Raw genomic sequence first — 12,457 nt, forward strand, 5'->3', positions numbered from 1 at the left:
GATGATATGACACTTGACGTCTCGACGAGAAGGAACAAACGTCGTGATGACACGACACTTGACGTCTCTACGAGGCAACATACGATGTCATAGTGTGGCGATGTGTTCCCACATAAGCCAGGTTTCTTCTCCTAGTTAAACTTTGATAATTTTTCCTATTCAAACTCTGATTAATCTAGGATATTTTAGTCACATTTGACCTCTGAATTTGGCCTATAAAAGGGCCTTAGTAACTCTAGAATAAAGAAGACAACATAACACAATTAATAAATAGCTTTAACAAAGCTTTAAGAGAATTTTGTGTTTTTGTCAAAGGGATTTGTATTCGGGGTTCATTATTATTTTTTTATTATCTCTATCTTGTTTTTTTTAGATTAGTTTCTCATTAGTGAAATCTCTTTTTTCCCGTGGTTTTTTATCCTCTTAATTTGAGGAGTTTTTTCACGTGAAATTTATGTGTTTGATTTGTTTAATTTCTTCTTATTCGTTTTTTATATGGGTTGATACCCAATAAATTGGTATCAGAGCTTGGTTTGGATTCCGTAATTGACTCATTCAGAGATGAAAATAACAAAATTTGATATTGAGAAGCTCGAAAGGATCACAAATTTCATTTTATGGCAAGTTCAGATGACAATTCTATTTCAGAATGGCTTAAAAAGGGTCGTTACTGGGAAAAAGCCTGAAAATCTAAACCAGTCAAAATAGGAAGAGCTTGATGAGAGGGTCCTGTCCGAATTCAGTCTTGCCTTACAAATAATGTGTTGTAGGAGCTGATGATGGAGAAAATGACATCAATCTTGTGGAAGAAGCTAGAAACACTTTACATGACAAAGTCTCTCGCGAATTGATTTTTGTTGAAACAATGCCTATACATGTTCTATATGGATGAAGGTGCATCAATTAGGGCTTACATCAGTGATTTTGTGACACTCTTGAATGACGTAAAGAATGTCGAGGCTAATATAGAAGATGAAGATCAGGATATGTTATTATTGTGCTCTTTGCCTTCTTCGTATAAAACTTTCAAGGAGACCCTAATTTATGGAAGAGATAAACTCTTGTTTGAGGATGTGAAAGGAAATTTTTTGAGCAAAGATAAACTCGACAATGAGTTGGGTTTGAATAGCAAGTTAGATGAGCAAGCCTTAGTTTTGGTTACTAGAGGCAGGAAACAATCTAAATATTCAAATCAGAACAGACCTAGGTCAAGATCAAAGTCAATAAACTAAAACAAACAATGTGGCTACTACAAGAAGTTGGGTTACATTAAAATAGAAAGTTATAAACTCCAAAACAAAAATAGAAGGGCCGTTGAAAACAATGAGAAGAGAAAGCAGAAGGTTGAGGTAGCCAACTCTAGTGTGGCCAAAGATAAAGGAGATACTTTGTTGCTGGTGTCTACGATTGAAAGGTCTAAGCTTATGTTTGAGTGGATCTTGGATTCAATGTGTTCTTACCATATGTGTCCAACAGGGACTGGTTCTCCACATATAGTCCAGTTAAAGGTGTAGTTGTGCTTATGGGGAACAATTCACCCTATAAAATAATTGGTATTGGTACGGTTCAGATCAGGATACACAATAGAATTATGAGAACACTATTAGATGTTAGGCATGTGCCTGATTTGAAGAAAAATCTCATCTCCTTAGGTATCTTAGACTCAAATGGTTGTAGGATTGTCATCAAGTCAAACGGCATCAAGGTATCTCATGGAGCTCTTTTTTATAAGAAGACAAAAAATCGACAGCCTATACATTCTGCAAGGTTCAATGGTGATTGATGTGACATCAATTACAAAAGCAGAGCCAAAACAGTTGCTACGTCGCGACGAGGACTCATGTGACATTGCAACGACACGACAAAATCCATTCTTTATGGATTCTGAATCAACTCGGTTGTGGCATATGCGACTTAGTCATATGAGCGAGAAAGGTATGACCGTTTTGAGTAAAAGAGGTCTTTTCACAAGCACTAGAGTTAAAAAGTTAGAGTTCTACGAGCACTATATTTATGGGAAGTAGACATGAGTCAGCTTTGGTTCGACAATGCACAGGACAAAAGGGACCCTTGACTACATTCATTCCGATTTATGGGGTCCAGCACAAGTCACCTCTAAAGGAGGTAGCAGATATCTTCTAACTTTTATTGATGAGCACTCTAAGAAAGTTTGGGTCTATTTCCTAAAACACAATAATGAAGCCTTCAGGATCTTTAAGTAGTGGAAAACCTTACTAGAAAAGAAAACTAGGAAGTCCATAAAGCGGTTAAGAACGGATAATGGTATCGAGTTATCAGAATTTCTATGGTAAAATCTTGTGAACTCTTCCTCCATTATTGCCCCTATCAGGTTAATGGCATATCATTCTTCATTCTCATCAACACATTTCAAGGCATCGAATACATTGAATGTAATATGTTGTTCATTTACCCTCATGGTCAGTTCACCTTTCTGCACATGAATTAAAGTCCTGTCTATAGCAAGAAAAGGTCTTCCAAGAATACTTGGCACATCTTTGTCAGCTTCACATTCTAAAATAAGGAAATCTGCCGGAAAAATGAACTTTTCTACTCTTACCAACACGTCCTCAATTTTACCTTTCGGATGTGCGTACGATCAATTAGCCAGTTGCAATGTAATCGTAATAGGTCTTGCTTTCCCAATTCCCAGCTTCCTGAAAATAGACATACGCATTAGATTTATACTTACTTTTAAATCACATAATGCCTTACCAACATATTGATTTCCTATTAAAAATGGGATAGTGAAACTCCCTAGGTCCTTCAACTTTAGAGGTAATTTGTTTGACAACATTGTTGTGCACCCTTCAGTGAGAGCAATAGTCTCAAATTCTCCCAACATGTGCTTCTTTAACAGCATGTTTTTCATAAACTTCACATAACTAGGCATCTGCTCCAAAGCTTCTACTCATGGTATGTTGATATGGAGTTGTTTCAAGAAATCTAGAAATATTTTAAACTGGGCATCTTGTTTACAATTGCGAAATCGTTGCAAAAATGGTGGAGGTGGTCGTCCTTCCGGTTGCTGACGTTGTTTTTCCGTAGCATTTCCATCAGTAAGATGACCTGATTTTTCTGCAACAGTCTTTTGTTTAGCCTTTCCAATTGTAGTGTTCTTTTCAGATGTTTCTAAAATCTTACCATTGTTGCAATCTGATTTGCCCTCTTCTACCATGGCATCTTTAATGATTTCATTCAGTTGAGTCCCAATTCAGAGAGTAATTGCCTTACAATGCTCCATCCCTTATGATCTCGAATTCTCAGTATCACTTGGTAGAGCTCCTTGTGGCCTCGAACTCAAAGCATTTGCTATTTTCCCCTACTTGATTCTCAAGAGCTTAAAGATATACAGTTTGACTCTAAATTACGACATCGTTCTTGGCCATATATTCTTTCAACAAGGCTTCAATAGATGATGATGATGAAGTCAATCCTGACCTTGCTGGACATTTTGCCTCGGCATAGGTTGAGTATAACCAGGTGGTACACTAATGGTGTTCTGTCTTGCCACCTCGCACTTTCTTTAACACTGCGATAGAATAGTGATACCAGAACAACATCTCCAAGCGACAAAAATGTGTTGCATTGTTAAAATTCCCCGCACCTTGATTATTCCAACTAAAGTTCAGATGTTGCTTCCACCCTAGATTGTACGTGTTATAATAGAGGTTATTGTTCCGGTTGAAATTACCCATGTAGCACATAGTTGCTAGATTTTATGGGCATTCGTAAAACTTATGGTCTTCTCCACAATAAACACACGATGGATCGGCTGCTTTCATCTCTTGCACTGCAGCTAGTCTCTTCATTATTTTGATCATATTAGTTAAAGATGATACCTGGGCAGTCAATGAAGTGATTGCATCAACTTCCATGGTGTCAGCAGCTCTCCTGGCAGTCCCAACTTGCGTGGTAGGATATTAACAATCATTGTTTGTAATCCGTTCTAAAATCTCATACGCTTCATTGTAAGATTTATCCAATAAGGTACCATTGGCAGAAGCATCAACTACCATTCTGGTAAGTGCATTCAACCCATTATAAAACATGTCTATCTGTGTCTAGTGTTGAAACTCATGCATCAAACATTTCCAAAGTAGTTCTTTAAATCTTTCCCAAGCTTTATATAGTGTTTCATCCTCTGATTTCTGAAAAGACGTGATGTCATTTCTAATATTGGCATTCATATTTGGTGGATTATACCATAGCAAAAACCTGTGGCAAAGATCATTCCATGATGTCACTGTCCCTGACGGCAAAGCATTCAACCATGCTCTTGCTCGGTCTCTTAAGGAATATGGAAACAATTTAAGTCTCAGGGCATCTTCAAGAACACCCTATTGTCTAAAACAAGTCACGGACTTCTAGAAAAATTCTTAAATGCAATCGTGCATCTTCAGTAGGCAACTTGCTGAACTGTCCCTCTGTTTACAACATTTGAAACATCGTTGGTTTCAATTCAAAATACAGAGCTTGAATGTGTGGTCTAACTATCCTAGGATTCAGATCATCCAACATGTTCACGAATTGGCCTATCTCGGTCATCTATCACACGATGAATGTAAAGATCAACATCCTGACCATTTGGATTTAGTGGATCATTCAGACCAAGATCATTCTTGTCCCTAACCATATTACACAACTTATCTTCTCCTTCTTCACAAAGTTCTCTCAATCTCTGGGTCAAAAGGATACTCTTTGTTAATAGGAATGCCTCTACTCATGCACTGATAACAAACCTATAGAAAAAAAACTAAGTTAAATAAAAATAATGGAATTAGAATAGAAAATAACAATACCAAATTTTACCAAATTTTATGTCCCCAATAACATCGCCAAAAACTTGTCGCGTGTGAATATGATATGCGAATTGTGCAAGTATATATGCCAAATCAAGTAATAAAGTGATTGAATAAGTATAAAATGGTTAGGTTATTATAGTAAAGTGAGATTAATGCTAAGGCAAGAATAGTAACAATAATACAATGACAATTAGGAGAATAATGTTGTATAAAATGTGCAAAACAAACAAGTAAACAATTAAGGATGTGAAAACAAAGATGCTACGTCAAAGGATAAAGGATTTACGATGTTGATTTGTAAGGTTGGGATTACTAAGAATCTTCCCTCATTAACCAATAATGCCTCGACAAAATCGATCTTATTCTATTTTTGGGAACAATTCTATCGTGGTTTGCTTCGTTCGAGAGCTAAACCTGAGGTTACCTTATCTAAAGCGATATATGTCCATAGGACTTTAGCACGGTACCCAACACTATTTTGTTTTCTTTCAATATGAAATGCTACTCTATGTCTAGAGAATGCTACAAGTTTCGGCCGAATACTTGCTCATATCATTCAATTTTGATCTAACGAACCTAACCTTGTCAGTATTAGATTAATTTCATAAGCATGTTTCACATTCATCTATGTCTAGAGATTATACACATGCAATTCATAAGTACCATTGAATGAAATAGTAAATTAAAACTAATCTAGGCTTTAGTCATCAAAGGAAATAGATTATGTTTAGAGATTATACACATTGAGGTTTCATAAAGCAATCCCAACCCTAAGATATTAACTCATGGGCTGGCAAATAACATTAAAATTCATAATAGCATTCAACATCATTCTTCTCAACTCAATTCACAAATTAGTAAACAACAAAGTAAAAGAAGAACTTTAGGAAAATGGCTTTTGCATATCCAGCTCCATAGCTTCGGCATCGCAATCTAATGGTGGCTAAGATGAACTACCTTCTTCTTCTCCCTTACGATTCTACCTTGTTCTCAATTGTTATCCTCTACTCCCGTCCAAGGATATTTTTTCAATTGTCCTCTTAATCGGCTACCCCCTTTTTAGTTTTTTTTTATTTTGGGGTTTTATATATCCTCCTTTAGGGTAGACTCATTATTCCATGATCCCATGATCTTTTCCCTCTTTTTTAGGCTGATTTTTCTAGTACACGTACATCATGGCTGATAACGATTAAGTGTTGATTGGGTCACTTCCTGGCATTTCCACGACATTCGTGTTGGCAAACTCTCCAACCTTTTGCCACAAAAAACCTTCACTTCTTTACTTTTTTTCCTCATTCTGCACCTACCACTTAACAAACAAATCTTTCTCGCAAACAATTAAAAGTAACATGTAATAACATTTAAGCACAGTCCAAACCTTTTAATGCAATTTCCTAAAAATACTAATGGAAAATCCTAAAATGCAACTAAACTTACCTAAGTACGGACAATTAACCAAGTTTAAAGGTATAAAATATAACCCTTTTTAGGAGTTATCAACTTTTATTTAGGAATATTTTATTCTATGCATAATAAAGTTGAAAATTTTGCAAATTAGGAATAAAATAAGCCAATTCCCTTCTATTAAAATTTTGTTTTCTAGTGAAAAGCATAGTAGTGTGGCAATGTGAATGTACATGTCTAAGGATTGGATTTTTCAAGAAAGACTTGGTACTTAAGCAATCTTCATGACTCACCTCTCTTTTTTGTGTCGTACTTCGTCTATAGTTTTCATTCACTACTTCGTTATTTTGCAATGAGGACATTGCTTCTTTTTAAAGAGGGGTGAGGTCAATCTTTTATGATTTTTAAAAATTTTCAATTATCACACAAGTATGTTGAAATGAAAGTGATGCTTAGAAACAATTTTTCTTAATAAGTTAGCCCATATGCAAGTAAATTTTTTTTATTTTATTTAAGTTCTTGTTATATGTTCGCTTGGATATAATATGCTTGTATTTTAATTAGTTTTATTTAGTCTTTGCCATGAAAACTTACTTTCTTTAGAAATAGACATGCATGAAGGTTTAAATCTTTAGAATTGTCTTAGTTACTTTCTTGAGGCGAAATCCTATGAGGCATAAGACTCTAAATATGTTTTAGGCATATTTTTTTTGGATCGTTTGAGCCTTTTAAGCCTACCATATAAATTTAACCCTTGAAACCTTATTTTGAGCCATTCACTACACCAAAATAGGCTTTTAGCGACGCTTTTTTAGGCCTTTAGCGGCGCTTTGAGAAGCGCCGGACAAAACGCTGCTAAAGAACGCGTCGCTAACTTTAACGGCGTTTTTAGAAACAAACGCCGCTAAATACCAAGACCATTAGCGGCGCTTTTCCCACAAACGCTACTAAAGACCAAGACCTTTAGCGGCGATTTTCCCACAAACGCCGCTAAAGACCAGGACCTTTAGCGACGCTTTTCTCACAAACGCCGCTAAAGACCCAAACCTCTAGCGACGCTTTTCCTAGAAACGCTGCTAAAAATATATCTTTTAAAAAAATTTCAAATAATATTAATTTCTATGATAAATATTATATTATGTTTTAAGGATAAATAAAAAATATTATTTAAATTGAATTTTTTACGAAAATTTTAACTTTAAAACTAAATATAAATATAAAAATTAATGAATTTAAATTTAGAATTTAAAATAATAAATTAACAACACAATTAAAATCCAAAAGTTAGAACACTTAAGTAAAAATAAAAATTTAGAATCAAAACTAAAATAAATAATACATATGCAAGGTAATAAAATATACAATGCATTTTCTTAATCAAGTAAATCTTGGTAATAAAAGACATAATACATTTACTTAATCAAGGAAATCTTGTAATGAACTCAAAACAATGAGCCTTAGAGAAAAACTTTTGAGCATGGCTTCGAATTTGAACCGCAAATTTGGCTCCTACATGCTCTGCATGAAAATAAGAGTAACTTAATATGTTCAAACCGTAGTGAACATGGCAAAGATAAGTAAATCAGTTCAACTTTTTAATATTGTTTTATAATGTTATAGTAAATTATTAAAAAATACATCTAAAAATAATAATATCTCAACTTTTTAAGATTATTTGTGGAATAAAAAAATGTACACTACTGATATATCTACTCACTTAAGTCAATATAGGTGGAAAGTATTCATCAATATAAATTTAAAATATTAGAACATATCATGCTTAAATTCCAATTAAACCCTTAAGCCTATATTCTTAAATTCCAATTACCATCAACAATTGCAGAATCCCCTAATTAGCTTCTTTGTAGAATATTTGAACATGATATTCCATAGTCAGAATACATACATCAACGGCTTAAATCAAAGTATTAGAACATATCATGCTTAAAGATAATAATTAGATTTATCTAAAATCAAGCCCGATTTAACTAGTACTAAGTAAACCTATTTCAAGTTTTTTTTTCTGGGCAGCCCAATTTTTGGAAAAATTTAGAACAAACCTGAGGTAAGCATAAGTGAACGTTATGGGATCCTTTCTGCCATGCAGAAAACATAAAACATTACTTCAGAGAAGATATATACAATTAAAAACACAATAAATAATAAAACAGAAGAGTAATTTTACTATTGTAGTGTACATTCATCAAAAAAATTACTAAGATATCCGTGATAATCAGACAAAGGAAACATCTCAAAATTTTCATAACCATTTAATTAATTTCTATATTCATTATATCTCTATAATAGTAGTTTAGAAGTTTCTGAAAATCGAGTTAATACTGATAACTTTTTCAAGACTTACAATTAAATAAGCCACCATTTGTTCAACTATGTTAAACAATAACCTATGGTACAACACAGTGATGTAACAAGAAAGAACATAATATGCACAGCAGCACATACATAGATGCAGATAGGTTATGAAAGAATCAGCATGAATTAAGATTGTCTTTTTGAATTTTTCTAATTCTAGACAATTCATTAACAAAAAAAGAAGAAGAAAAGTATTCATCAACTATGAAAAAGAAAGAAGCAAGGGAGTAACATACCTTGTACAAACAATCCAATATCAGAAGATCCAATCGGCCACTGCCACTTTTGGAAATAACTGTGAACATAATATTTTGATCAAACACAATTCATGACATAACATATTTTACCATGAAAACAAAAATCACAAACAAACAATTCATAAAAGTGAGAAAACATGTGCTTTCTTTTCACCAAGTTGCACTCAATATCAAGAGATCAGAGTAAATGCGTAATCAGATGATCCCAAACTATCTTATCTTTTGAATTTTTAGTCAAGTTATAAAGAGGTTTCCTGTTTGTGAACCGTGCAGAGAAGCACTTTCATTAAGGTTGATATAGAACTGCAACAGCATGTTCATGAGTCCAAACAATCTGCAGTTCATACAATAATCAGTACTAGTTTTGGAATTCCATTCATCAACAGAAGAGGTTATATTTGTAAAAAAAAAACAAAAAGCACAAAGCCATCATATACATCAACAAACTCGCATTCTCAAATAAATTGTAGAAACTAAGTGGAAAATAAATTGTAGATGCAAAGCATGGGAAGAAAGTGATCTGAGATTACGCATTCTCAAATGATCAAAATAATGCAAGTCAGACTGTTGATTTTCATATGCTGCCTGCATTCTTTCAAGATCTAAAACACTTAGCAATCAATAATACCAAACCACGAGAAAGGATGCAGATTAATTGAGACAGAATCTTGCAAAATCTAATCGTAAGTATATTTCATGTTCTTGTGGGTAAAAAATTATCTCCCTGCAGAGTAGCAACTATAAACCTATAGTTGGAAAAATGTAAAACATAAGGATTGGAGAAAATGGTTACTCAAAGGTGCTACCCTTCCTGATGAAAGATGAACTGTTAAATACATGCAGAAATGAACCATTCAACACATACAGAAAGAACTTACTTTTCCCATAATCCACTTAACGAATCCACCAAACAAACTCCGACAAGCACTGCCTGAACCTTGCCTACAAAATATTTTTAAAAAATCAATAAATCATCAATTGAATTACAACTAAAATTCTTGCATCTCTATAAGTAAAAAAGGCCATACCTAGCTATAGCAGAAAGTTGACTCTCATCTTCACTGACATTCATAAGCTTTGCAAGTGCAAAAACTACATCAAACCCAAAACCATTAGTCCTATAAACTGTATTAAACAACAAAGTAAAAAAGAAAAAGAAGGTTAAAGGGTCTGCAGAAGGCAAACTGAATTTATTCCACTGCATAGCATGGTTTGTATTAACTTCATTGATCAGATTCAAAGAACAACATATAATCAGTAACTAACTGAATTTATTTCTTAAACATGGAAAGCAACATTTGATATGGCAAATCTGTTAAAGGATAGAGGAAGTAGTACTTGGTAAGAATGAATTCAGTGATGAAATGGCACTGAAACACCCTCAACTGGCATGCTAATTCCAAAGAATAAATTCAAGACTCTAAAACCCACCTGGTATGCTAATTCTCTAGTCTGACATAGAACAAGTGCAGCAACTTGCCCAGCCAAATTAAGTTAGAATGAAGCATATTCATATATAAACTGTATGTTCTGCCGTAGGCAAGTCCAATTAACTTAGAATGAATGAATTATTAAAAATTTAGTAAAAACAATATGTATATATATATTTATAAACAAAAAAAAGAGTTTAAATGAACAATTTGAATCAACAGAAAAGAAAAGCTATGATAATTTTGAAGACTTTCATGCCTAGATAAATTAAGTTGAAAAAATAATAATTTCAAGGCAAAGTATTTCAAAGATTACTACAAAGCATATCCTGTAACAACAAATGCTTCATCCAAAAAAGTAAATCAAAATAATAAAGCACCAAACTTGTACACTGCCCACCATTATAAGTCACTAAAAGCAAGAAAAACAAAAATGACTTAATCCACGGAATTCACAAATGTTAACATCAGACATGAGTTTAAAACTTTGCCTTCGGAAGGATGTTCAAAACCAGAATCCACAATAGATCGAAGCAGCTCTGGTTTCAGCAGAAAGTCTCTGAATCCCGAACTATGAATTCCAACATACCCCCTACACCACATAAAAAGAAATGAAACAAATTAAAATCAAATTGCTTTACACTAAAACTAGCAGATTATATTAGAACATTGTTTTCCTTAAAAATATGTATAAATTAAAATGACTAACTTCTTAGCAGAATCAGCAGCCTTAGTGCAGGCAGAGTCAGGGGCTTTTTCATCTTCTTCTTCGTAGTCGATAAGCTCTTCCTCGTAGGCGTCGTTGTCCTTTATCTCTCCCATTCTAATCAACCAATAAAATGAAACAAAATAATAACGAATTCATAGTTGGGAAAGGGATATAATTTCCATTATCTCTCTTCTCAACTTTTTGTTTATCCCCTTCAACCTCCTGTAATTTTCTTCCATTCCCTGTAAAAACACACACAAAAATGGAATAAAGAACAACAACAAACAGAACCCCACAAAGCTTAAAAACTAAATTGTAAACCTCATGGAGAGAAAAAGAAAAGGTTTAGGGATTTAAACGGTATTAGGAGATGTTGGGGCAAAGGAACTCATGGAATTTTGAGATTAAAAGGGAAAAAGAATTAAGTACAAACCTTTATTTGGGGTATTTAGGGCGCGCGATGGAGATAAGAAGAAGAGGGAGTAACAAGCGGGTAACCAAAAAATTTTTTGTTGGGAGTGAACGGGATTTTGAATTTTTTTGTGGCGTTTTTTATCATTTTGTTAAAAATTATTTTAAAGTAAAATTATTTTTTGTGGTGTTTTTTATAAAAACGCCGCTATTGCTTACCTTTTGCGGCTTTTTTTATAAAAACGCCGCAAAAAATTATTTCATTTTAAATCTGTTAAAATTTTTTTTTAATCTAAACATCTAATTTTACGATTAAAATTATCAATATAGCAATTAGAAAATGATAAAATAATTTTGTAGTCTTTAATGTTTGTAATTTTTATTAATTCGGTCTTTTCTTTAAAAGTATATAAATATTATAAAAATAAAAGTTTAAAATCTTTTTAAAATTTTTAAAAAAAATTTAAAATATTTTAAAATTCATTTTAAAATTTCAAATCACGAAAAATATAAAACCTTTCAATATTTAAAAAAATATATGTTATTTACTCTTTAAATGATAATTAGAAATGTTCACTACCCATACAACCCACCTAGTCAAAAATATGGTTAGGCTTAGATTTATATTTTTTATTGTTTTTAAACAATGAAATGGGTGATTCAGGTAAAACGAGCTTGAAGTTGGAAAAGCTTTTAAAATTGGGCATTGGTAACACCTAATCCTTAAACCTTAAAATGGTGACACCTAAACCTTAAACCCTAAACCATGCATTGTAACAGTTAAATCATTAATGCTAAACCGTAAACCATAAACATCAAGCCCTAAAACAGTAAATTTGATCATTATCTTATAAGCCGTAAAGACTAACCTCATATTAACACTAAAATGTAAACTCTAAACCTTAAACCTCAATCCCCAAGCCCTAAACCTAAACCCTAAACCCTGAACTCAAAACTGTAATCCTAAAATAATAAACATGATGATGATATTTATTCATCATTACCCACTAACCCGACCCAAATCCAAATTCAAACCCTACCCTGCTCTGC

General features: G+C 33.2%; 1 protein-coding gene across 7 annotated transcripts; it reads right to left on the reverse strand.

Moving 5' to 3' along the window:
- Positions 1-7,551: 7,551 nt before the first annotated feature.
- LOC107903883 (DEAD-box ATP-dependent RNA helicase 15) lies at positions 7,552-11,552 on the reverse strand. Of its 7 annotated transcripts, none has more exons than XM_041092611.1 (8): positions 11,430-11,552; positions 10,997-11,238; positions 10,779-10,879; positions 9,886-9,949; positions 9,736-9,799; positions 8,837-8,895; positions 8,288-8,323; positions 7,552-7,745 (listed from the first exon to the last, which is right to left on the reverse strand). In XM_041092611.1, the coding sequence occupies exons 2-6, from the start codon at positions 11,107-11,109 to the stop codon at positions 8,857-8,859; spliced, it is 381 nt and encodes a 126-aa protein (XP_040948545.1). In that variant the 5' UTR covers positions 11,110-11,238; positions 11,430-11,552; the 3' UTR covers positions 7,552-7,745; positions 8,288-8,323; positions 8,837-8,856. The 7 variants fall into 7 exon arrangements, with proteins under 7 accessions (XP_040948545.1, XP_016685550.1, XP_040948546.1 ...); XM_016830061.2 differs by having other exon boundaries at positions 8,837-9,191; XM_041092612.1 differs by lacking the exon at positions 11,430-11,552 and adding an exon at positions 11,318-11,419.
- Between the last annotated feature and the right edge of the window lie 905 nt (positions 11,553-12,457).

Source organism: Gossypium hirsutum, chromosome D05 (assembly GCF_007990345.1).
Source record: "Gossypium hirsutum isolate 1008001.06 chromosome D05, Gossypium_hirsutum_v2.1, whole genome shotgun sequence".
NCBI classification, from domain to species: domain Eukaryota; kingdom Viridiplantae; phylum Streptophyta; class Magnoliopsida; order Malvales; family Malvaceae; genus Gossypium; species Gossypium hirsutum.